Source organism: Lepidochelys kempii, chromosome 5 (genome assembly GCF_965140265.1).
Source record: "Lepidochelys kempii isolate rLepKem1 chromosome 5, rLepKem1.hap2, whole genome shotgun sequence".
Taxonomy (NCBI): Eukaryota; Metazoa; Chordata; order Testudines; family Cheloniidae; genus Lepidochelys; species Lepidochelys kempii.
In genome coordinates, this window is record NC_133260.1 from 58,442,245 (window position 1) to 58,468,722 (window position 26,478).

Below are 26,478 nucleotides of genomic sequence, written 5' to 3' on the forward strand. Positions count from 1 at the left end.
CGTCTCATGTCTTACCCAGCAACAGTATTACAGAAGCAAGGAGGTAAAGGATCCATGAATCAAGGCTGTTATCTCAGCACCAACCTGGCCCTATTCCCTTCCAGTTGTCTTAGCTTTCTGAACTGAAAGTATGGAGTGGAACCTCATGCCCAAATTCTTAGTTTGCATTCTGTGTTTTCCCTATCCTCCTCTTTTCTCTTTCAGCTTCTGTATGTAAAAGGAAAGCAAGAAGAAATCCAGCTACAGAAGAATAAAAAGTATGGGTAATGGGGGGAGAAGAAAGGAGAGGCATGGTAGCAAGGAAAAATCCTTGCTGCAGAGACTTCACAGCTTAAAGCGATTCTGGCAGGAGAGGGGAGAATCCTATGAACAGCCAGCAGGGAAATACATCCTTCTCACATAACAACCTTCTCAGAGCTGTGCATTGAGGTTTGCACAGAATTACGCCGCCCCTCCCCCAGGACCAAGTTTTTTTCCTCAGCCTCTGTTCCATCACCCTACAGTGCTTCCTGTTTTTTTGGCTGGTTTTTTTTTTGGCCTGACAGAAATCTCATCCTCTGAGAAAGGCCCTCAGACAGTCTGTGGGGGGAGAGAGTAGTGGGCATGACAAACTGCATATGTGACATCAAAAAGTGCAAAGCCAAAACAAAGGAGTTTCAGATCCTGGGATAGCTACTCCCATATACTACTACTGCCTCCCATTCCACCCCCTTGCATGTGTCCCTTTGCACATCTTAGTCCAAGCCTTACCTCTTGAATGAAATGATATCGGGGAAGGTCCAAGGACTGGAATTGACTTCAACTCCTTATGGGAGATTCTATCTGTGGCAAAAGTAGAGCCTACATTTGGAGCAAGGCTTCAATCTCTAAATGTCTCTCAAAAATGTTGTCCTGCTTCCCACTTTGGTACTTTGGTCCCATCAACCAAGTCAGGATAGACTTGGTAGGTTCTTGGTCCCTGTTTCCTACTCCAGGTTTACTATGGAAAGCCAAAAATCCCCAGAGGTGTTCTGGACTTTAGGTAAGAATTCCTAAATAAATGCTAACCAATAGGACAGACATCTTTATTATTGGATCTCTAAGTAGTTCAGGGAAGCTGTCTGGGAATTAGAAGATTAATTTGCAAGTTAATCCAGAGTGAATTCCTTTTGCAACTTTACCTTGGAATGTGGACAGATGAATAAGGATGACATGGTTTTCTCTACTTCCAGAAGACCTCTGTTATTGTCAGTTTTACAGTAACTTCTACCCACCAGTCAGATGCCGTGAAAGTTTACTCTCATCCTTGTGTTTCCCATGGCACAACGTTCAACAGGACCTATAGATAATTACTCTCTTAATATAATCCTACCCTCATCTTTATGGGATTGCGTGGAACGTCTACCTAAGGGACATGCACATGCTCTCTACGTGTGCTTCCCAACCCCTTCTCACACAAAGTTAAAGATCTATGCCTTCTTCATCCTTACTCATATTGAGTTAAAGATCTGTGCCTGCTGACTGTTTTTCTCCTTATTAGCCATTATTTTTCAAAATAGGACAGTTTTTGAATCTCCCCAAGCTTATTCTGGAGACTCATATCACTGAATGTATTGTTTTAGTTACACTGTGATCTGATCTCTCCATTGCAGGAGAGGAAGCTTCTCTCCGTAGGTGACAAGCAAGCTCTGAAGTTTTACCTGTTTTGTACTTCCAGTTTCAGAAGAATTAAGTCTTTTTTTAAAGGTTACTACAAGGGACAGACTGCCACTGAGACCACAGTGGCTCAGTCAATCAGATATTGTAGTCCATTAGCATATGATCAGGCCATTCTGTCTGAAGTATGGCAACTTCACAGGCTCAGAACTCAGAAGCATTTAACTCTGGAATTTGTTAGGTCATCTCCTGACACTGTCATCTGGCATTATTAATTGGATCTGTCCCTGTTGGCTGACATTTGTTGGTCACTAAGGGTGCCAAGCATCCCTTTAAGTGACATACACTGTCCCGGATTGCTGCTGTTCAGTAAGATGAAAGAAGAGGGACATAGGATAAGGGAAAATTAGTCACTGATAATTCTGTTCATCATAGTACTTTCTTCCTACATCCATCCCCCTTTTCTCTGGAGATTATCACTTGGGAGTTTTTTCCCCCTCTGGTTTTACTGTCTATTACTTTGCTTTGGAAGTCTCCAATTGGAAAGATAGCTGATGGATTAGTGCTTATATATAAGCCTTGGTTGTCAGGTCTCTTGCCTCCTTGCTTCTGGTAGGTGGAGTCCTAATGCTGTCTGTAATTACTAGTGGTGTGCAGGATGTACAAAGAGAAGACTGTGATAAACAGAATTCCCAGTAAGTAATTTTTCCCAAATCCAACAGAGTATATAATTCACTACAATTATTGAGGGCACCTTATCCCACAAACATCTCAAGGGGCCTTATAATAATAAAATCAAAAAGGTAATTGAAATATATCAAGCACTGAGAAAAAGGACTTTTAATCTGAATCTTTAAAAATGTAATGGTGCCAGTGGTTATTCGACTTCTTGTCCCACTCTCATCTGCATCATAGCTAAACTTGATGGTTGCTAGGCACCTAGGCACTTTAGAAAATTCCTCTAGGCACCTATGTGTGTCTTCAGGTACCTAAATACCTTTAAAATGTAGGGCCTAACGACCAATATAATAATAATTCCCCCCTCCGCCAATATTTGATTGTGTGGGGTAGGGGGAGGGACACAGGAAGATGGGATTTAAAATGTGATATTGATATCCAGAGACTGAAATTCTCTACTTATTCACTGAAAAGGAATAGCGCAAGCAGTGTTCGATCTAGCTTCTCCACACTGTCCCGTCAATAGAACTGTTTAAATATTGTGTTTGTGTTTGCGTGCAATGCATATTATTCATCCAGTTGTTACTCTGTGAATAATTAGCTCTAGTATTTGTCTGGCCCTGTCCACCAAAATGCCTCTTCTGTGATCTGGAGAAGCCACCTCTAGTAGTAAGAAGGGGGAGTTCAGTCTCCAAAGCCATTAAATCACTGGTGCCGCTGCTGAGATTGCAGACTAGAGTGCCAGTGAGTGCCCATTATGATTCTGGTATGTGTTGTGGCTCCTATTCACTAGGGGCTGGATTGAATCCATTCAATCAATTAACTTCAATTACCACACTAAAAGGTGAGAATCAGAAACCTAGAGGTGAAGTGTTCTGTACCCCACTACAGATGCCATCCAGTCCAACAATAGTTAATGTAAATATTGCCCGCTGCACTGCAAGTCCAGTAAGCTGCTTGTTCTGACCTTCTAGACTAAAGAGGATAATGGATTCCCATCCTCTTTCTGTGCTCTGGCACAACAGAAGAGAACTCACTCAGATCCCTTAACTTCTCTTCATAGGATTTATTTTCCAAACTTTTTATCATTTCCTTTGCTCTCTGAAGTCTGTCCAAATCATTCATGTCATTTTTGAAAAATATTGTTTGAAACTGAGTGAGGCTTGACCAGTGCTGCTTTAAGTAGTGCTGAGCAGAACAGACTAATTACCTGACTTTGTTTACACATCCTCTCATTAACCAAGAGCTTTGCCTCTTTCCTGACAGCATCATATTACTGACTTGTATTCAATTTATAATCCACTGTAATGCACTGATCCTTCCTTGTGACACTCATAGCATTTTTCCATTGAACAACTGGTCTTATGTAGATTTAGTGGAGCTGCCTGTTTGTTTTGCGTGTTTGGTCTTGACACCAGACCATTTTACTCTGGTCTCATGGTGCTCCTATCTGCTATTTATTTTTCTTTTCATACAATATCCATTTCAGCTGCTACTGTACTCTCAGACTTGTTGGGGGAAAATCAGGATGGTGGAGGGTTAATGGATTTGTGAGTTGTTGAATCCAGCATCGAGTTCCCGAGTGGTCTATAAATAAGATAGTTCATTATGTATTCTTGACCCATATTTTATTTGCTGCTTTCTAGATACAGAAGTTTGGTGATCCCAATGGAATTGTGCAGTTTGCTCCTGAATCATTATTTAGTAAGCACTATGAGGAGCCATCAGTCTTGGAAGGGCCAGAGAATATTACACTTTTCATCAAACGAGTCCAAGGCACTCTGGGGAACATAATGGTATTCTTACTCTCATTTTGGGGTTACTTAAAAACAATATAATCTGCAGTCTTCGTCCATTAGAATGCATATAAGAGAGCAGGCACAATTTAGACCTGTCTTAAGAAAGTCTTTTGATTGCTTACAGTGTTCGTGTATCTTCTTTTGGAGTTGGCATAATTGAACAAGGGATTTGGCCCTAATATTTCATGTTTGGAAAGTCATGTCCAATTTCTATATTGATCGGACAAAATGTGACAACCCATGCTTATTTTTTGACACTCTCCTCTCTCTCTCTCTCTCTTCTCCTATTCTTATGATAGGAGAATGGTGTAGAATGCATTTTTTAATAAAGTGATACCTTCTTAGAAAGGGAGCAACATAGACCCAATCTTCTCAGACAGCTGCGTGCCGTACAACAGATGGGAATTGGGCCCTTGTGCTTTGAACAGTGATCAACACTGGTTATTAAATCAGTTGGGGATTACCTCCTGAAGTTCTTCAGAATTCAGCAAGCTGTTTGTAGCATAATATCATGGACTCCCTTTCTGGTGCAATCATATTTTGGTATTCTTTTTAAAAAGTATCCGGTATCTTATATAATGGATACCATCTGTGGAAATTATTTTTTAAAAGGTATCTGATGTTGATGGAGAGGTAAGGATTTTCCTGTTGTTCTCATTTGGCTTGAGTTCTATACAGAGGGGAAAGATTTAAAAAAAAAATTGTGCACCCTACAGTAAAGAACATTTGGCCCACTTCGTATGTACCTGGAGTACACTTGGTATGTTGTATGCCTGCAGTGCTCAAGGAACTATATTTTGTACTTTTAAGTACTTTGTCATTCTTAAGAGAAAAATTTCTGGGAGAGGGAACAGCAGGGGAGTGTTGACCAGTAAAAACAAACTGTGGAATTAGGCCTAAAAATTCTGTAAAGTGAACCTACAAAGATATTCAGAAACAACTACCACCACATTCAGGTCACTGAGGGTAAGTTGTGGGAGGAGGGAAGGCAGATTGTGGTCCTGTTTTAGGTTACTATGCCTGTTTCTTTTTTATATTTCCATAAAATAATTTCTATTTTCTTGCTAAATGTTGTATCTTTCTGCTCTGTGTACCTGAGTGTATGAGAGTTCCAAGTTAGTAAACAATGTTTTTTCACTTATTTCAGGTTCACTGGAAGCTGAGTAGTGATTCTGATACTACAGGTGACTTCCTTGCAACAGGGGGTTCTGTCTCCATTGCTGAAAATCAGAGTGCAGCGGAGATCATTATTCATCTGTTACCAGATGATGTTCCAGAAGTAGATGAGAATTATGTGGTAGAGCTGGTTTCAGTGGAAGGAGGAGCAGATTTGGATCAGGACAAGAGAGTTTTGAGATTCACTGTGTTAGCAAACGATGACCCCCATGGAGTGTTTGCCTTGTACTCTGATAGGCAGTCAGTATTGATAGAGAGAGACTTGAGCCGGCACATTCAGATGAATATAACTCGATATTCTGGGACATTCGGAGATGTGAGTGTTGAGTACCGAATCTCATCTCATCATGAAGAACCAGTAATCACTCCTGAGAATACAGTGGGATGTCTGCTGGTGAAAGATGGTGTCAGCTTTGGTGTGAAGAGAGTGCCAATAAGTAGCCAGGTCTGTAGTGTCCTTAAGTTGGATAGACCTCTCTAGCGTTTTGCTACCTAAATTTATGTCTACATCATATGTACAAATGTCATTGAATAAGACATTAAATGGTGATAAATAGTGTCTGTTGGAGAGAAAGAGAGAGAAACAATTTTGATACCCTGGATTTTGTATTATTTATGTACAGTTGTGTTAAAAGAAAATGTGATTTTCAGTATAAGAATGGAATATAAAACCAAGGCGATGTGTATCCCTGAGCTTCTGCCTATATCCCTTTCTGTGTATCAGTCATGTTTTCTGTTTTAGATTCTGTTGTGTAGGCCCAAATCCTCTCCCAAGTGTGCTTTTGGGAATGGGCTATTTACTGGAGAAAGAAAAGGAGTACTTGTGGCACCTTAGAGACTAACCAATTTATTTGAGCATGAGCTTTCGTGAGCTACAGCTCACTTCATCAGATGTTTACCGTGGAAACTGCAGCAGACTTTATATACACACAGAAATCATGAAACAATACCTCCTCCCACCCCACTGTCCTGCTGGTAATAGCTTATCTAAAGTGATCAACAGGTGGGCCATTTCCAGCACAAATCCAGGTTTTCTCACCCTCCACCCCTGGAGAAGGCTGCTTGGTTCTGGAAGACTGAATCATCAAGACCTGCAAGTACCCCACAGCTGCTGTATGCTCCCATCTGTGGGTTGAAGTGCATAGCTGCGGATACACTAGCCTCACCCTACTTTATTATCTACATTTCCCATTCTGTTACTGAGCTCATTGTGCTAGATACTGTGAACCTATAATAAGTGACAATCCTTGCCCCAAAGAGCTTACATTGTGCAAAACTGCTGTTGGCCTTCCTTCACAGTATTAACTTTTGTGTAATGATTTTGAGGAAGATCTTTGTTAAACTGCTTGCCACTTTAATGCTTCTCAGTTCATGGTACCATTAAGGGAGCTGCAGACCATTTCTGTTACTTAACTCCTTAACTCAGCTGATATTGTTGGTTTCAGTTGAATAAAATTGCCAGTTTTTAAAATTTAAATTGTATCTTTAAAGGTGTTTCTCTTACTGGGCTTGAATTTCACTCTGGAACTGACCAATGCAAGCCTGATCAATGGAAGTGCCAATTATATGCCTAAAATAATATTAGGAAGAGCAAAATCAGCTACTCTGTCCATTCCGGAGGAAGCTGCAAATTCTCAGGTAACTTGACTGACTGCAGTGAAACAAGCTTACCACTAGAGGGCAGTTCCTGATACTTCTGTTACTAGAGGCCTGGGTACTGTATTTAGGTGATGCTAACATTTGTTTTTATGATTAAAGTCAGCTTAATGGTTGACAGTCGTCTCCAGTTGTTACATGTACAGTACACATCAAGGATCTGATAAACATTTTGTACCTCAGAAATTCAAGAGACATAGTTTCTAAATGTATTAACTTTTGACAAACTTTTTAAAAATGTGTTTTATCTATCTTTGTGGAGGAGATGGTATGATAGGATAACATGATTTTGGTAATTAATTGATCTTTAAATATTCATGGTAAATAGGCCCAATGGCCTGTGATGGGATGTTAGATGGGGTGGGATCTGAGTTACTACAGAAAATTCTTTCCTGGGTATCTGGCTGGTGAATCTTGCCCATATGCTCAGGGTTTAGCTGATCGCCATATTGGGCTCGGGAAGCAATTTTCCTCCAGGGCAGATTGGAAGAGGCCGTGGAGGTTTTTCGTCTTCCTCTGTAGCATGGGGCACGGGTCACTTGCTGGAGGATTCTCTGCTCCTTGAAGTCTTTAAACCACGATTTGAGGACTTCAGTAGCTCAGACATAGGTGAGAGCTTTTTCGCAGGAGTGGGTGGGTGAGATTCTGTGGCCTGCGTTGTGCAGGAGGTCGGACTAGATGATCATAATGGTCCCTTCTGACCTTAGTATCTATGAATCTATAAATCTATATGAAAGTAGAAAACAGCTGGTGAACCATAATAGATGTGTTTGCAGTTAGTTTATGCCTGTGTCTTCATAAATCTGAAGCATTAAGAAATTTAAGAAAAATGTTGAGTCCAGATAATATTCTCTCTTTAGGTTAAGTAGTGAGTCTAAAAGCAGCTTATACCAAGAGAGGTAGATTTCCTTCCATTCTTTAACACTGCAAATATAAAGCTTGACACCGTTGTATTGAGCCAAATTCTGCTTTCACTTACTTTAGTGAGATTACATGGGAGTAAACAATGGCAGAATCGGTCCATAATAAAGTACTGTCTACTTCAATTACCCTTATTTAATATACTGGAAACAGACAATAGCATGTCACTGTCTTACCTCTTATATTCAATTGATGCTAATATTAAATGCTTTTAGATCTCTTATCTTGAACCCCCTTTTTCTCTCTTGATTCCTTCAATTCATAATTTAACTTTATTCACATGGTTCTTTCCTTTAGCATTGTTTACTACCCCATGGATGCCACTTATATTATCACTTCTAGACTGTGAGAATAACCCTTTTAGTCACAACTTCCGCTGAAGAACAACGCAAATAGCTGGAACAAGTATTTATCTGCTGAGCAATGTCATTTGGCATTGACTTTCTTTTCATCAGATGCACAGTTGATCATTTATTTTCTGTCTGTGTATGTATGCATACATGCATCATAATAGCTCCTCTCCAAGAGAGTTAAGAAGCTTTTTTTTCCCTTATGAAGAATAGATACATGTGCTATACCCTGGTATTTTTTAACACAGAAATCTAAGTCACACTGATTACCTATTTCCAAAAATATGAGCGAGTCTCAGAAATCCGGAATTTAGAATCTTTGGTAAATGCATGTGTAGTAGGTATATGGCTACTATAATATATATACAGTATATACATGCAGTACTAGATATTCCCATATCGTTCTAACAAAGATGTATTATATGTTTCTGTAGGTTGGCTTTGAGTCTCTCATTTTACAACTTACGAACATTATAGAAGGGACAGGCGAAGCTGTGATAACCAGAAAAGGAGTGTATGGCTCTGTAACAGTTAGCTGGACTTCTGGATACCCACTTGATTTAATTCCAGAGTTTGTTCATCCAGGCAACATTACACCTGGATTTGGTGAGCACTTTCTTGTTACAGTATACTCAGAGCTACAGAATTTCCATGTCTGACTAACTCCACTTTAGTTGTTGCTCTAATATTTTTGCACATTTCATGCTCCCTTTTTAATAAGAAATCATTGTTTGAATGAAAGTATATTATATGATTTTTATTTGTGAGTAGTAAGGTTTCTTTTTGGAATAAGGAAAACCTTGCATTTCATAGATAATGTACTCCTTAGTGCAATATGCACCTTGTTATACTTCTGAAGAACTGCTTTATAGAGAAAAGGTGCTGTACTTGTCATGCAGATTTCCACTTCCCTAGACAGAGCAGGAGTCTGATGATAACTCACATTTCTCTACGGTCAAAAGTAAAAAGAGGATTCCTGTTTAACAATTTGTGAATTGTTGCTTCTCTGTCTTTCTCCAGGTAATGTCACATTTTCTTATGGTGAACAAAACAAAGTAATTTCATTTCATGTTATTTCAAGCTTAAGTAGACGGGAGGCATTTGCTATCCATCTAACATCAGTGTACAGCAATGTGTCTGGTGGAGCTTACCTGAGGTAAGGGTATTACTTAGACCCTTGGTTAATTGCATGGACCCCAACAAATGGATATATGCAGTAAAAATTCTGATCTGATTACAAACATTTAAACCGTTCAAAACCTAATTGAGTTAGAAAAAGGAAAAATCAGCAACATAAAGATTTGGTAACTTTGTTGGTGAACCCATGGCTCCAGACCAAATGGAACCAATTGGTAGGGCTGCTCTGATCAATCTGGAACCTCTTGCAAAGCCAGTTCAATTCCTTGGCAGTAGTGTGTAGGGTATAATAGGGGAATGGACAATTTGCCTACAACTGGGATATATGTATATATATGTATATATGTTTGTGGAGGCAGTTACAGGCATAGAGGATCCAAGATTTTCTGAGAAACTGGAGGAGAAGTGGAATCTATAATTTTCCTCTGCAAAGGCCACAATATAGAGAAATGCATTAAATACATCCTAATATCCTAGGGGCACCAATTATCACCACAGAGCTTTCCCTCTGTACAAAGGATGTCTTTCTCCATACTGTGAAGCACTGAAACATGAGCAAAAAACACCATACTAGTATTGGTGGGTCTGTCTAACCATTGGCAGTGTTTTAACTGGCATCTGGTCAATTTTTGCAAAAGGTCAAAAACTGAATATGTATAGAGAGTGAGTCATCTCATCACCCAAAGAGGTGTTAGATGAGACTTGATTAATATTTTTCGGTGCAGTGTATGGGAAGGTTGCATTGCTACAACCTTTCTGGCAGGTAAAAGGAGAAAAAAAATGAAGCAAATTGCACCTACTCTAAAGTCACTTACCTTAAATAAAATTCTGGTATCTCCAAAAAAAAAACAGTTTTGAAAAGAATTAAAATTGCTGAATTAAACTAGACTCCATTAGCACTACTAAGTTTGAGGCTGCAGAATCAATGGCTGCTTGTGAGTTTCAGTGCATTGATTTGTAGGACTCTGTCCCACAGGAACCACTAGTTTAAAAGATGCTGCAAGATACCCCATTTTGACATTCAAAGTGAGTGGAAGTTATTGCAAGACTCTCAGCGAGGGTGTAAAGTACTGCTTGATTCTCTTTAAAAAAATTACAAGCAATAATTTCTTTCAGGCTCAGGCCTATAAGACCTGAAAAGGAGATTGGTCCAGAGGAGGGAAAGGTAGGCAACGCCTACTCTTTGTCCTGGATATGTAGTGAATAAAGACAAAACACACACACAAAGGCTAGGTCTAAGCATCAGGCTGCAACTTTTATTTAATTGACATAACACTGAGATGAACAGTACCCCCTGGGAAAACAGTGATCCAGTGTGGAAGGACATGAGTGCTTATGAGTGCATGAGCACCCTCTGCTTGACCTCCTTACATCACCCATGGGATCCAGCCAGCTGCTGGAATCACTGACCAGCACCCCTTCTCGTTTGAGGAATGAGGGTAAGAAGACGTGGACAACAATCTATTCTAGATTTGAGATACCTGTCCCTGTCCAAGAAATAACAAACAATACCAGAAGCCTTCCTGACTCCCATGCTCAGGTTTACCCCATGAGCAGGCCCACTGACAACTGCCCTACCCCATGCCAGACACTGAGAGAAAATTCTTCCTCTCTCCTCTGCGTGGAGATATGTCTACATCCCCAATATACCAGAAAAGTCAGTTCTGATGCATTCAAGTCACAGTAACTCAGAGGGTGGGTAGGTGCAGCCCAGACACCTGGGAACATGGTACTCAGGCCTGGGGAGAGGCCTTAAATGCTGGGGGAGGGGTGCAGCCATGTAGTCATACTCATCTGCCTCTCTCAGACTGGTCAGCTGGACTCTACAGAGTGGGGCCAATACCTTGCTCCATATCTGGTGCTATTCTTGACCTCTCCATCCCTCCCTACAGCACCATCATTAGCTATCAATGAATAGAGTCAAGAAAAAAGAAAATAAAGTAATTGGAGAATGAATAAAGAAGGACAAAAAGTGTTAATTAAAATAACTATTTTAATTAGTAATAATTATAAGGTATTTGAGTACATAACTGAACTCCTCTCAAGGTGTTCCTATATTTATCTAGTAAGTTGTTTGTATTGTTCTTCCTACTTATTAATTAAATTAGTACAAGGCTGCCTCTGCAACATCTCACTAAGAAACTATAAAGATGCCACAATAATACCGCTCTGAACCAGATCATCTTTATTCATTTTTTTTCCTTCTTTCTCCTGCCCCAACTCCTAGCTCATCACACCCCACACCCCTGTGGTATTGAGAGGAGACATTAATGCAGAGAATGTCTGTTCTCCTGACCCTGACTTTCCTCCCATTGCCCCACTGACTCTCTCGCATCTGTGGAATAGTTTCTGCAAGGTTTAAAGTAAGGGAGAAATCTGTGATGCCAGATCTCCCCATTTCCATGCACCCCACCTTCTTTTGCACCTTCTCTGCTCTTGGAAGTGAAAGATAGCATACAGGCCATAATGATTATTGTTTCTTCTTGCCTCAGTCTGCAGCCCAGGCTGAAAGGCTTGAAAGTTCTCTGGCCCTGACCCGTGCAAGAACACTCCCTGTGAAGGGAACCTTTTCACCCCCTCTGTCACATTGTCACAACTCCTCCCTTCACCCTCTACACACCAAACTATTCTGAGCGGGGAACTTTTTTTGGTATGGTACCATTTTACATTCAACTTCTTGCGTCCATAAATGACAACATAGAATGCAAGACAACAGAGTATCAGACCCCATCATTTGTAATGGGTGACTTGTGTTTCTTAATTTAACTTTTATGTTTTATATTTCAGGTCAGGATTCACAGTAGCTGAAATTGAGCCAATGGGTGTCTTCCAGTTTTCTCCTAACTCAAGACATGTTTCAGTTGAAGAAGATGTGCAGATGATCAGATTGCATGTCCAAAGATTGTTTGGGTTCCAAAGCAACCTCACTAAATTGACCTATCAGACTATTGCAGGAAGTGCCAAACCTTTAGAAGACTTTGAACCTGTTCAAAATGGAGAGCTTGTGTTTGGACATTTTCAGGCAGAGGCTGTAGTTGAAATATCCATCGTCGATGACACAATTTCTGAGATGGATGAAGTATTTTTTGTAAAGTTAACTTCAGTTGAAGTTTTGGCCATTGAAAAATTTAATCCTAATAGGAATCCACGTTTGAATCCAGATATTAGTGTTGCAGCAGTTACGGTATTAGCCAATGATATTGTTCACGGAATCATCAGTCTTGGGCCAGGATTTATTTATACTGAGGAAGACACAAACAACAGTACACCCAACACAGTGATACTTAATATCAGAAGAACCCAGGGCTTTGCTGGTGATGTCAAAGTAACTGTTAAAACCTTTGGTGGAGCGAGTGCACAGAGTGGGATCAATGAATTTCCTTTTGAGAATGTGTATGGAAATTCTAACCTGACATGGGCAACTGAAGGGATGGACTTTGAGGAACAGATTATATCTGTGACACTGCTGGATAGAGAGAAAGAAAGCAAAGTGTCTATCAGAATTCTTGATGATGATGATCCTGAAGGGCAAGAATTCTTCTATGTTTTCCTCTCAGACCCTCAAGGTGGAGCTCAGATTGTGGAGGGAAAGGATGAATATGGGTTTTCATCTTTTGCAACAATAATTATCACAGGTAATGTTATTGTTTTCAAAGATTCAGTGCATAAATGCAATATAATTTAACATATAAAGCTGTCTAACCCTGAGTTCCTCTGGCAAATTCCATTAAGACTGGGATTTCTTTCCATGGGATATGCAGGGTATTTTGCTCCTAAACCTCTAGAGTTTGCAGATGAGTGGAGGCTTTTTGTCTCTGTACTGCCTGTCAAATCCCACCTTCCTTCCTTTGGCAATGTGCATTTTTCATGACCCAAACTCTCACTGGCTCACCTATTGGATGCTGCCCAACCCCCATTCTTGGGGTATTTTACTTGGCACACTCTGTGTCCCCTTTGAGAGGAAGCATTAGTGCACACAGTGTCTGTTCCTCTGACCTTGATTTTCATCCCATTGACCCGTTGCCTCCCTAATCTCTGAAGTAGTTTCTGCAAGATTTAAACAAAGGAGGAATCTGTGGTGCTGGAAATCCACGCCTTCTTTAGCTCCTTCTCTGCTTCTGGAAGTGTAGGGTAGCATATGGGCCATAATGATTATTGTAGATTAAATCTGATAATTAGCTAAGAGCTTTTCTCTCTCAGTGATTGCATCCTAATGCCAGAGGTTACTACCAGAACTCTGGTTTACTTTAATTTGTAAATAGCTACCATAACATTTTCCCATATAGTTTGCACAGAGATCTTTTGAAATATCAATCTTAAGGAATTGTTCACTGAGTTGAAAGCACTCTGATTCCAAGTCGTTTTTATAGAGCATATAATGTAAGTGGTGTGACTGGATAACAGCAGTGATAACAAGTCCTTTAGAAATACAAATCTAGCAAAATACTTTTAATATTACAAAATGGTTCTTAGGGACTAAGGACCAAATTGTGTCCTTGGAAGAATGTACACAGCTACCAGAATAATGTATCCAGGAACAGAATGTCAAATGTTTGGGCAATTACATGCTTCTTTTACATTCATAGTTACTACGGTTGTACAGGTAAATAGCAATTTGCATGCACGTGCAAGTTAGTCACATAACTGCATGCATGTAGATTATTTTTAAGAAATTAATTATATTGTGCCATAGGTATGTGTGATGTGCTAAGCTTATGGTCTAAATTAAATGAGCACAGGTAATAAGGTCAAGAAACAATGCTGAGGGGAAGAAAGGTGACACACATGCTGTGTCTGAACCATATTGGAAGTCTCTTACCAGCTGACTTTATTAAAAGAACAGGCTCTTTCTTCCCCAGTGTAGAGTAATGCTATCATGGGGAGGATCCTTTAGAGCTAATGCATTTTTAAATGAATATGATGGACAGCAGTTATTCTGAGTGGGCCTATTCTGTAAGGAATTTATGGGTGAGATTTTCAAGAGTAATTAATGTTGGCCTGGCACTGGACCCACTGAAGTCAGTGGGAGCAGAGTTAGAAAAACCCAAGTGCTTCTGAAGATTTCAGTTCACCTGCACAGAAGAGGCTAGGCATCTGACCAGAAATTGTCTTTCAAAATGAGCTATTTTCACAGTTAAAAGACAATCTGCAAAATTAAAATGTAAAGATTTCACTTGGGTTACTAGATAAATGTAGGAACATATGAGTTTTTTTATGTTTTTTGTGGTTACATCCTTTGTTCCCTTTGAAAATTTGGCTCTTTGTGTACTTTATATCATGCCTTGTGCACGTTTTTCAATTTAAGCAATTCTTTCTGCATTAAATATGTACAACTTATTCTCAACTTTATTTGCTTCCTAATCAGTTTGATGTACTGTTTCTCATACAGGGAATGATCTTCAAAATGGCATTTTGGGATTCAGTGCAGAGGTACAAAGTGGCCTTGTGCTTGATGAAGATTCTGAAAGCAGGGAGGTGCAGCTGATAGTCACAAGGCAACCAAACAGGTGCAGGCAACGGCTGATAAAAGTGCTGTCCCCACATGCTGTAATGTGCTGTATTGAAATCAAGGATGCTGCTGTTAGCAGAAGAGGTTATCATGGAATTTTATAATAAATCTTTGACTTTCAGCTGCTCAAATCGTTTATTGTCATTTGGCAAACTTGCTTCATAAATTTAAAATGTGATTGTTAGTCAGTGTACTGGTATTAAACAGAAATAAGAATTAAATATCTACCTAACTAATACACATCATAACTGAGATGAGAAATTAATTTCCTTGCTATGTACTCACGCTTAAGATTAATTGCTTAGTTGGCTAAAAATGTCTCCGAAACGTATGATCTTCTTGGCTATTGTACAGTCGGTCTGATTAGTAATATGTGTACTTAATAAGATACATGTGTGCCAATATATATTTATGTATTGCCACACACTGTATGTATACTCTTTACATATTACACACACTATCAAATATGTTAGTGATTTTCAAACACATAGGAAAGTCAGTCCCTGTTTCAAAATGCTTACCATCTAGGATTCCTGTTCAGCAAAGTACTTAAACATGTGCTTAACTTGAACCACATGGGTAGTCCCATGACCTCAGTTAAGCACATACGTAAGTAACTTGCTGACTTAAGTGACTTGCTGAGACCTAGATCTAGCTTGCTTCCCAATAACTGGATGACATTGCTCTTGTGACTTTTATTAATATAGCTAATTTCAGAGGAAATAACATACAACAAAAAGAAAAATATTTTTTTCTTCTGAAAGCATTTTGTTTTCCAGTGGTAAATTTTTATTATTAATAAAAAATGAATATGTCTATGTGGTTTAGCTTCCCTGAAGCAATAGCTGCTATCTTCAATGCATTTAAACTGCTTTGGTTTGCTTTGCTCATAGGGCTTTTGAAGATGTGAAGATCTTTTGGCGGGTGACCTTTAATAAAACATCTGTTGTCCTTCAGAAGGATGGAGTAAACCTGGCAAATGAGCTGTTGGCTGTGTTAGGGGTTACCACCTGCATGGCAGGTCAAACAATATGCAACATCTCCGTTGGAATAAAACCTGATAATGTGAGTAGTTTATTAATATTTATACAGCATCATGACTTACTTACAAATATAAAAAAACCAATGGGCCCTGATTGAGAGAACTTAAAATCCAGGGGCCATATCTGCAGGTCGTTACTCAGTTTCTTCTCAGTCCTCACACAAATTCCCATTTTCTTTAATTGCTGCTTTGCCTCCAGAATGTCTAATTAAAAACTGAGGAAGGGGCTGAGGGTTTGGCCCTAGAGAATGCTGCAGTTATTGAAGCCATACAGGAATTATAAGGTAAAGTAGGTTGCAGTCACTTCAGTGAAATAAGTATTCAGTACAAATGGGCTCTTACCTTTTACACATTAAATATTTGTTTCACCAAAGCGCTTAATATGTGATTCACTTTAACCATGTGGCCTAAGTAATCCCATCTGATTCGGCAGAACATGTAAGCACATTCTTAACTATAAGCAAATGTATGTCTTATTGAAGCCAATGAGACTGAAACATTTTCTTTAATGAACATTATAGGACCAGTCGAGTGCTTAAAGTAAAGTGTGTTGCTGAATTAGGACCTAATACATTGCATGACTGTGGTAACTAAGGCAGTATTTCAATAAATTGGAATCTTAAACCTGCCTGGTCTCAAAGATTGATCTGATTGGTTAATGAGAACAATAAGTCCTATATAGCAATAACAAGATCATGTAGTTTAGAGAACCATCACCTGCCCCGATTACAATACCCCAATTATATGCCCTGTCCTTTAATATGGAAAAAAATTCTAAAGGATTTTTCCATACTGTTTCTGCATATTTGTTACATTATAAATTAACACAAACATGATACAGGTACACTGTCACTTTCAAGATCTTCTGGGAATTTTGAAGGCTGCAACCCTGGCAGCTACTTTGTCTAGTTCAACCTCAACTGTATTGGCTCCACCGGCTAACAATTGGATATGTGCTTGTTTTGTCTGAGAAATAAGCTAGTATTTACAAAAATGCCAGAATTTAAAAATAAGGCCAGATTTATAGAGAGAAGATAAGTTATAGTGTTTTTGGTGCTCACCATACATTAAAAAACTAAACAAAAAAACAGCTTCTTTTCCAGTTAATAAGCTGCTTTGTTTTTGCTTGTCCAGGGCTACATTTTCAAAAATAGCTTCTGTCTTTATGTCTGCAGCTTCATGCCTGCCTAAAATAGCAGATGCAAATGATATTTAGATATCAACAAACTGATTTGTGGATGCAAAATCAGGAAGTTAGATGTCTTCGTTACATCATTTGTACTCACGTTTGATTTTGGGTAAAAATCAGAGACCAGGTGGAGGCCCTATTGAAAATTTAGCCTAACCTATTTCTTACTTTGTTTAGAAAATCAATTACTTGCTATACTGTATTCAGTAAAATGTTGAAAAATAACATTTGGGAATTGCATGATCAAATTATCTGGTGTATGACCATTGAAATACATCAGACTGTATTTCCAGACTGACTAGAACTAGGAAGTCTAAAAGTCTCATGAAAGAGCCTGTCTCATGATATTTTCAGCCTAGTTTTGCAGACTTAAGAATTGTGAAAATGCTTAGCCAAACTTGTGAACTTTTTGAGGTTCATTCACAGTAATACAAACACTACAGACACATGTTGGTTTTTTTCAACACTTGAGACCTGAGTTCCACCTTCAAAAGATAGTCACAATTAATTGCAGGGGCAAAAACCTGTACTTACCCAGGCATGCAAATTTTCTACTTGGAATTCATTGTGCGCATGTTTGTGCACATTTTTTGCAGGTGTAAAAGGGAATTAAAGAGACAAATTCTGCACAAATCTACACCTTGTGTCATTCCATAAATTTGAAAATTTGACTTATGTCTCACAGCATCCTAGAGGCACATCATGTGTATACTTTATGTTGTTAGGCTATTGTGTGAGATTATATGTGAAAGACCATAAGACTCTTCTACTACTTGTTCCACGTTGGTGTTTGCTGAAACTTTATCCCTTTTGGGATAGTACTGTATCCGCCTTTTAATATCTTTGAAACCAATGAGTAATTCAGCAGGGAGACAGTATAATAACAGGACAACTTTTTCAAAAAGGATGGAATGCATTCTTTACTGCATACTCCTGTTGGAATCAGTGGACATTATAATGATCTGCAATTCTCACTTGTTTACAGGTACCTGAATTTGAAACTTATTTTTTGGTTGAGTTGTATGAAGTAAGCTCAGGAGCAACATTAAACAGCAGTGCCAGATTTGCCTACATAACTGTTCCAGAAAATGATTCTCCTCGTGGCCTGCTATATTTTGCTGTGGGATCTCGTCTGGCTGTGGCTAATAAAAAGACGACTTTAATCAGTTTGCAGGTGGTTAGAGACTCCAGTACAGCATTAACCATCTCAGTTAGTTATAATATGCAGGTAAGACTGTGTATAATATCCTCATTTATTCTCTAAAGCATAAGCAAGTAAGATTAGCCCTGGTTTACTTTATCTAGGAAATGCTCAAGTTACACGTTTATAGCAGCGGTCATTACTTACATAAGTCTAGCATATATTGTTTCCCATTACTAAAATCATCTCACTTTGATCAGTTTACCAAAAGTAATTTTCTGCAGGGTACTTTCAATAACCTCAAGAACTGTGGTCATCCTGAAGTATTAAATCAGTCATCACCACTTCCACTCCCTGTTAAAGCTTTTCCTAGGCTTTAGCCTCCTCCCTTTAAAATGTGGATTCTGCCGCAGCAGGTATAATAATTTGTATCCTACCAAACTTGTGATTTCCTCAATTATGTCCATAGAAAACTTAAAAGAAAAGAAAGGGCATTTTCATTGAAGTCTAATCCATATCTCAGTTGCTTACAGTTACTGAAGTCCAGGCAATATTCTTGAGACATTGACCTTAGAAAGTATCTTTTTTTAAAAAAATTGGGGCAGCAATTCTTTTATGAACTGAAAAAACATAATGCTCGTCTATTTCTCCAATAGATGATATCAGTCCTGTTCATTTGTTGGTGTGTTGATCATATGGCCTTATACTAATTGCTGGACTGTTGTCTCAAAAATAATAAGAACCCTTTTACTGCTGACAGCTAATGGAGAGTCTCCTTTAGCTCAAGTGACAGGTGCTATGCACAGCACTGTACAGTTATCTAGGTACAGTTCCTGCTCCTCTGTCAACAGCTGTGGCTCCACAGCCCTACCCTGGGCTGGGGGGAGGATTTCCCCTAGTTTTTTCCTGTTGCATCTGCTTAGCACTTGGCCTGACTTCTTGGGCCGAGTGTTGGGCCTAAAGGCATTATTGTGAAGAAGTGTTCTCATACTGAAGTATTATTATGCATTGGCTGGTGAACTTTCCTTTCATTTAATAAATGGCTTTAAGTTTTATTTTATGCTGCATGTGTGTCAGGTTTAACTATAGCTATTGTGTATCCCTGTGTTGCCATGGATTTGTTGTACAGTAGCTGCTCAGTGTACTTTAGTTAAAGTGTACGTAGCAGGTTTTCGGATTCTTGCTAGGAAAAAGAACATGGATCCTCTATCATGAAGCTGGTAAATGGAGAAGGAATGGCAGCATGACTTCTCACCACATACAGTATGCTTAGGCTAATACATGTAGCTTGCCTGTTTTGGCATGTACGGTAACACCACTGCTGTACAGTCTGGGATATTGAGCATTCATGACAGAGTACCAAAGTGTGAGGAAAAACCTTTGAGAGAGGAAGTCTAGGGGGAGGCAGGGAGGAGGAGGAGTTCACTGGAAATAGATGTTTGTCTCATTCCCACAATTTCTTTACATTTCTTTTGCTTGACACAATTAATTTTTATCACCACTCATTTCCCTGTTTCCTGCTGATTCTGGGAACCCAGCTGGAAGGGGCAAATAAACAGTCACTTCTGTCAGTAATTGGCAAAGATGATGTCTTGATTCCAGAGCAAGTCTACACACATAAGCAACCACATTGATTTACAATAAGCTGTTTAGTGAAATGAAAATGTTCTAGTTACCCAGTAAAAGTATTTAGTCAGTCAACACTAGCAGAACTCAGATGGGATCTAATAGTTGACATTAAAAATCCTTTCTTTTGCATAGGAGGAGCCATTTTGAGGTTGCCTGAGGGAATCTTTTGTGTGATGATCTATTAATAGATAATCCCAAAGCTGTATTGTGTTATGAATTTGAATAGTAGCCCAGAAAGCTAGTTTCCACTTAAGCAAGGCTTATTATGTATCAGATCTAGAAATGAAGGGTCTGGTATGTGGCAAAAAAGCAAATTGAAAAATAATAAAAATTCTGTATACCCTATGATAGGTAAAACTGTAATATTTCAAAAGGAAATGAGTCCATGTATAGATCTCCTAAACCTGGGCATGTATCTGACTTGCATTTGTATTCTGTAATATTTCCCTGATAAAAGTCAAAGAAGAATGGTCTTGCAGGTAAACCATTGGACTGGGACTCAGGTGATTCTGGTTCTGACACAGCTTTCTGTTGTCTGTGCATCAATTTCCCCTCTGTAAAATGTGGATAATTCTTCCCTCCTTTCTGGGGCATTGTGAAGATAAATACATTGTTGATGAGGGGCTCACATACTGCAGGGATAAACACCATAGAGAATTGTTATTTTTATTATAGAAACCCCCAGAGGCTCCAGTCAGGACCAGGGCCGCCTCATGCTAGGCATTGTTGAGATACTTGCAAAAATAAATAAAAATAAAAATAAATCCTACTCCCTTCATCGTGGCCAGAGAGTATGCTATGATCCTAGTGGAAATAGTGCATTTCTACAGTAGAAAGAGAGAAGACAGGATTGAGGACCTTGTACAATGTGAGCACCATAGAGTTCTGTTTCCTGCCCGGCAGTGTACACTGGGTATGGAGGGTTGGGGGAGCTAGGGGAGGAACCCTGGACAAGAACAGTAGATCTGAGGAATGGGAAGTGCATAGATCTAAAAGCTGCACTAGTGCCCTGGTGTATGATACACAAGCTGGTCCAGGATTTGCCTAACATTTATTGAATATGTTAATGTGTCTGTTTCTGCTTGAGAAAAATCTATTTGACAGCATAATTACCTTCTTCAAAATGTCTCCTAGATTCCCTTTGTGACTAGCCCATAACTTAAGTTTGTGCCCTTTTGGATTGGAGTCTGATATCCCCTCTGGCAGTTGTCTAGAATCATCCTTCTTTAGTATGCTCTCAGAATTTCATTTACCTTAATTGTACCTCAACCTTTTGGTGTGTACCTATTTACAATACAAACCTCTCCCCTTAATTGAGTGGCCTCATTCTGCAGCCACTGACTATGGTTAGCACCTGTCAAAGTCACCAGGAACTGCTGGTGAGCAGAAGCTGTAGAATTAATCCTGCTCTTCTCATTGACCATAAATGTTACATTACTTAGTCTTTCCTAATAGCTATAACTCCTGAAGCCCTTTGTCCCAGGTCATTGATGTATTCAACAGCATTCAAGTTTTCACTTGCTTGATTAATAAAAAGGTCTGTGAGAACTGAGACTGTTTTACTTATTTTTCCCTCCTCCCAATTTATCACAGACCCCATCACAAAGTCTCTTACTTTACACCATTTTGGTTCAATACAGAATGTATGGGGGGAGGATATTCCAGATTATCACCAAATATGAATTTAATTTTAACTTGTTATATTTACATTTTAAAGAAAAAATGGATTTTACCCATTTAAGTGCACCTAGTTTTAAACACACTGCATTATGATGATGTTGCCTAGAATTCTCTTGTTTGGTTTCCAGGAGCTGAAAAGACCTGAAGCTGTTGGTCGTACCTTCATATCACCAGCTATTTCAGGACAGGATTTTGCCAGATCTGAGGGCGTACTGACTTTTGAACCTGGACAGAGAAATGCTGTAGTGGATGTAACACTGACTCCAGAGATAGGATCCTTACATCCATTTCCTAAGCGTTTCCAGGTTGTGCTTTCTAACCCCACAGGGGGTGCCAGAGTAGATGATGCATATGGTATTGCCAACATCACAATTGTCTCAGATTCAGATGCCCAATCAGTCTGGGGGCTGGCTGACCAACTGTACCAGCCACTTGATGATATCATTTTGAACAGGGTCCTCCAGAGCTTAAATGTCAAAATTTCCACAGAAACTACGGAAGAACAGCTCACTGCTGTGATGCACATAATAGATAAGGTAAATATTCATGTGCCCCTTCCAAAATGACTAACGACTTCCATGAGGATGTAATAACTCTTATGGGTTGTGAACATCTCAAAATGATAATCAGCAGTAGCGATCCTTTGAGACACACAGTGCTGCAGTTCTAAAAACAGAACGAGTGGAATCCTTGGTAAAGGATTCTAGGGGTCAAGAAAGAGTCTGCCTGTCTGCAATTAGACTAATAATGATGGCTACCAAGAATTAAAAACCAAGCACAAAGGCTAAAATGCAGCCTAAGAATTAAATTACATATAAACGCTCAGGTTTCAGAGGAGCAGCCGTGTTAGTCTGTATCCGCAAAAAGAAAAGGAGTACTTGTGGCACCTTAGAGACTAACAAATTTATTTGAGGATAAGCTTTCGTGAGCTACAGCTCACTTCATCGGATGTTCTCCCTTGGTGCAGTGGCATCACAGAGCTTATTATGGCTTCTTGATTCTCAGGATAGATCTGTGCTGGCCTATGAGCTACTCTAACCTCCACTGTGGTTCCCCAGGGACAGTACACCAGCTGGGGACTGCCAGAGAACACCATGCCTCTGTCATACCCTCTGCATTCCCCTCTACTTTACACTAGGTCTTGGAGTTGTAGGTTGACATAGGAGCTGAATATTTTGGCACTAAACTAAGTGTTTCCCTCAAAAGGTGAATTTTCTTAGCTGGCCTAGTTCGGCTGCTTTCTGGCCCCTCTGTACCTCCAGAGTAGTGCATGGGGGCCAGAATGTACCAGAGAATCTAGCTCCAAGACACAAAATAGTACACTAATACTGACTAAAGACAACACTCAATTGCTTATAATGGTGGCATTAGAGTTATTGAAATGAGGTTTTGCTTAGTTCAGAATTTTTGAAGGAACTGTAAATTCCACACAATTCCTTACTAATCTAACTCCTCTTACTGAGCATGTTTTTATTATATACATTTGACAATAGACTATGTCCTATATCTTGGTGGCAAAAAATGGGAAAAATGAAAACTTCAGAACTAAAATGAGAGAAAATTGAAAATTGTACTGAAAGTGGGTTCACAGTGAGAGAACCTAATTAGCAGCATTTGCTTTTTAATTCATACTGGCAAGTAGAAAATCTGCCTTTATTACAATTAATTAAATTACATGTAAAACTGAGTAGATCAAAGCAATAAAATATTGTACTGCAAAAACAAATGAAAGTTACTGAAAACAAAACAATACATGAGACACAATTGTATAATTTGTTAAAAAACAATGAATTTCTATTTCAAGTGTGTTTCTAAGGTGATCCTTCTGTATCTAAATTTTGGTTATGCTGGGCTTGAGAAATAATTCTCAGACAATCTACAGCTCCAGTCTTCTAATGAGCTCCATACAGTCTGATCCCTAAGAGTTTATCAGGACTGGGGCCCAAGATTTGATCAATTAACTTTCCCTTTTGATGACATTTCTCAATATATAAATGTAGTTAAGTAATTTAAATATTTAATTTAATTTATCTTCCTGACATAGTTTTTGTATTGTCGTAAATACTAGTTCTTGAAAATCAAGAAATGATTGTTTTTATACTGCTGTAAGTGATACCATTTTCTTTCTTTCTTTCCCCTGCGTTAGGTAATGGTTGAAGGTGAAAAACAGATGCTCACTGATAAAAGCCGAAATCTTTTCTATGAGATACTCTGTGCTCTTGCTAGCCCAAAGCGCAAAGATACACAGGGCTACAGTCTGCTTGCTGAAGTTACTGAGAAATTTGCCTTTTCCCTCGCGACTGGAGTAAAATGTGGATCACCTGGTGAAAAGTAAATACTTTTTAATTTACAGAATGTGGTAGAAATATCTGACAATAGACTGCCATAGTCCTAGCAGGCTTTAATTACATATATTAGACAGGAGTGCACATTCAGAGTAAATGAGATGAGGACTAGCCTTGATGTATTACCCATATACAGAGATGTACACCATTCTACAGTATTCCCACAAAGCACTGCAGTGGCACCATAGTAGGATGTGGTATTCACTGCACTCCCTGCAATGAAAGGGTAAATGACTGTTCCACTTATCGGATCTTTTTCTTTTTTTTCAAACAGAGGCAAAACCATCCTTGACAGCTGCCCATACATTGCAATAATGGCCCACCACTGGTACCCTCAGCAAATCAATGGACACAAATTTGATGGAAAAGATGGGGATTCAATCAGATTTCCTGAGCGCTTGTTAGAGGTCTCCATTGCCTCCTCCCCTCCTAGAGATGAGAACTGTAAATTTGTACAGTTTACAGAATACAGCAGCCAACAATGGTTTATAACTGGTGAAAAAAGAACTGCTCTAAAAAACAAGGTATGAAAATGCAGCAGCTTCTTTTTATGGGATTTGAATGTAAGTTTCAGTTATTAATCTTTGATCAAACAATGTTCAATGTTTATAGTGTATCATAGTTTGTGTCTGTGCATGTACATGTGGTGTAATTTTATTTATGCACTGACCACTGACTTTTAATTTTGAATACATATTTACCTTGCTTATGTTGTCTTAGATTTTTTCAATGAGTTTGAAGGGTCAGAGTTCATATCCACTGAAAGACAACAATGAAGTTATCTACCGGATTTATTCTGCAGACAGTCGGATTGTTCCACATAAATCTCTGTGCCTCCTTTGGAATCAGGCTGCAGAAAGGTAGATTTTATAAATCACAATTTAGCTTTTCCCTTTCCATAATAGATCTGTGTGTGGTATGTATGGGGTAACTATGTTCAGGTTGCCTTATACTTTCCATTACAAAATAATTTTCATTTTCTTAAGAGTTCTAGCTACTCTATGGTTTGCTGCAGGATCTTAAAACTTGACAAGGGGACAGTTGTATGGAATATCCATGGGGACCCTGCTACATGGGGACATGATTTTAGTGCAAGTTAATGGAAATCACATCACAACAGAAAATTATTTTACTGAAAGTCTGTGAAGACCATGTTACAATGGTCAATCAATCTCTTTCCAAGTCCACTGAGACCACATGCATACAGCCCACTACTGTGACAATTATTTAGTGAAAAATGCATTCTCCAAATAATGTGTATACTTTTTTTTTCAATTAGAGAAGGGTAAAAGGAAGTTGGAAACAGTATTTAAATTTCATTCCAAATAGACAATGCATTTTGATGATTGCATCTGGAAGACATGGAAGATTAAAAAAAAATCTTGAAGTAGCCTTGGTATTTTCGGTTGTTACGGGAATGTTACAGTAACGTTTGTGCTGTCACTTTGAAGTCTGATTAGTATGAGAAATATACAAGCTCACTTTCTTCAATACTTGCATAATGTACAGTGATGCATAGGTAGCTGGTTGTCTCGTGTCTTGGATAAATGCCTTTCAATGGTAAGAAGTAAAACTAGACAGTTACCAGTTTATTCCAGGATTAGGAAAGACACTTTAGCTTCAGCCTCTGATTAGTTTAAGAAATCAGTCTCAACATGAACACTCATGAATGAGGACTTTGTGAATCTTTTGTTTTTGCTGTAGCTGGTTGTCTGATAGTCAGTTCTGCAAAGTGGTTGATGACACTTCAGACTACGTACAATGCTCCTGTTCTCACATGTCCATTTACGCTGTGTATGCCCAGACAGACAACTTGTCCTCATACAATGAAGCTTTTTTCTCTTCTGGATTCATCTGTATTTCAGGTCAGTTGATACAGCCTTATTTTTGTTTATGACTGGTGTGATCTTGTTAAAGAAGAAAATATTATGGTGAACCATCTTTACTGTAAAGGAGTGAAAATGGTTGCTTAGTCTCCACTGAAGTTGAGCAGCAAAGTACTGGGTGTACACTAGCACTGCATCTGTCTCAGAATGACTGTCTAAGATCTTCTTTCTCCAATGCCTGCACAATAATTCCAGTCCACTGCTGGACTTGGATTCAAGAGGCAGAGCTTCTGATTGTGCCACTATTAGGACTGCCATACTTCTTTGTCTTCAAATGTTGTTCATCAGTTCAGTGTGTTACCACAAGTAATCCATATGAGAGAATAAGTCTTGTAGCTGTATTCTGTGAATTCTGATGTTGATAGAGTGAAACTCCATTTCCATACATGTAACTTTTATAAGCCTTTAATAGCACTTTATTGTAATAGTTGTACCTTCTCACTGCTTAAGTGAGAACAGGAAAGCTTCATTGCACAAAAATATTTTGGTGTAATTACAGCCTGATGCTTCAAGAACTCTCAATTACTATTGACATCAGTGGAAGTTGAATATAATAAATACATCGAAAGAATCTAATATTCTGTGAAAAATATCGAATGCAGTGATCTGGTAAAAGGAGGTTTGTGTGGGCTTGAAGGATGCCCCTTGTTTGAAATTTCAGAACCAAATTTACAGGAGGTCTGAGGCAGTCCTCTTGTTCTGATG

At 38.9% G+C, this 26,478-nt stretch overlaps 1 protein-coding gene across 4 annotated transcripts in view; it reads left to right on the forward strand.

Annotated features, from left to right (window-relative positions):
- Positions 1–26,478, forward strand: part of ADGRV1 (adhesion G protein-coupled receptor V1) — a 412,710-nt gene that overhangs the window by 166,256 nt on the left and 219,976 nt on the right. For all 4 annotated transcript variants that reach the window (XM_073344461.1, XM_073344462.1, XM_073344463.1 and 1 more), the window contains 14 exons: positions 3,960–4,109; positions 5,260–5,733; positions 6,780–6,926; positions 8,650–8,821; positions 9,236–9,371; positions 12,140–12,987; positions 14,742–14,859; positions 15,755–15,926; positions 18,078–18,320; positions 21,671–22,078; positions 23,689–23,873; positions 24,162–24,411; positions 24,608–24,747; positions 25,592–25,752. In XM_073344461.1, the coding sequence (XP_073200562.1) occupies positions 3,960–4,109; positions 5,260–5,733; positions 6,780–6,926; positions 8,650–8,821; positions 9,236–9,371; positions 12,140–12,987; positions 14,742–14,859; positions 15,755–15,926; positions 18,078–18,320; positions 21,671–22,078; positions 23,689–23,873; positions 24,162–24,411; positions 24,608–24,747; positions 25,592–25,752 (3,604 nt within the window). The remainder of the gene's footprint in view (positions 1–3,959; positions 4,110–5,259; positions 5,734–6,779; positions 6,927–8,649; positions 8,822–9,235; positions 9,372–12,139; positions 12,988–14,741; positions 14,860–15,754; positions 15,927–18,077; positions 18,321–21,670; positions 22,079–23,688; positions 23,874–24,161; positions 24,412–24,607; positions 24,748–25,591; positions 25,753–26,478) is intronic.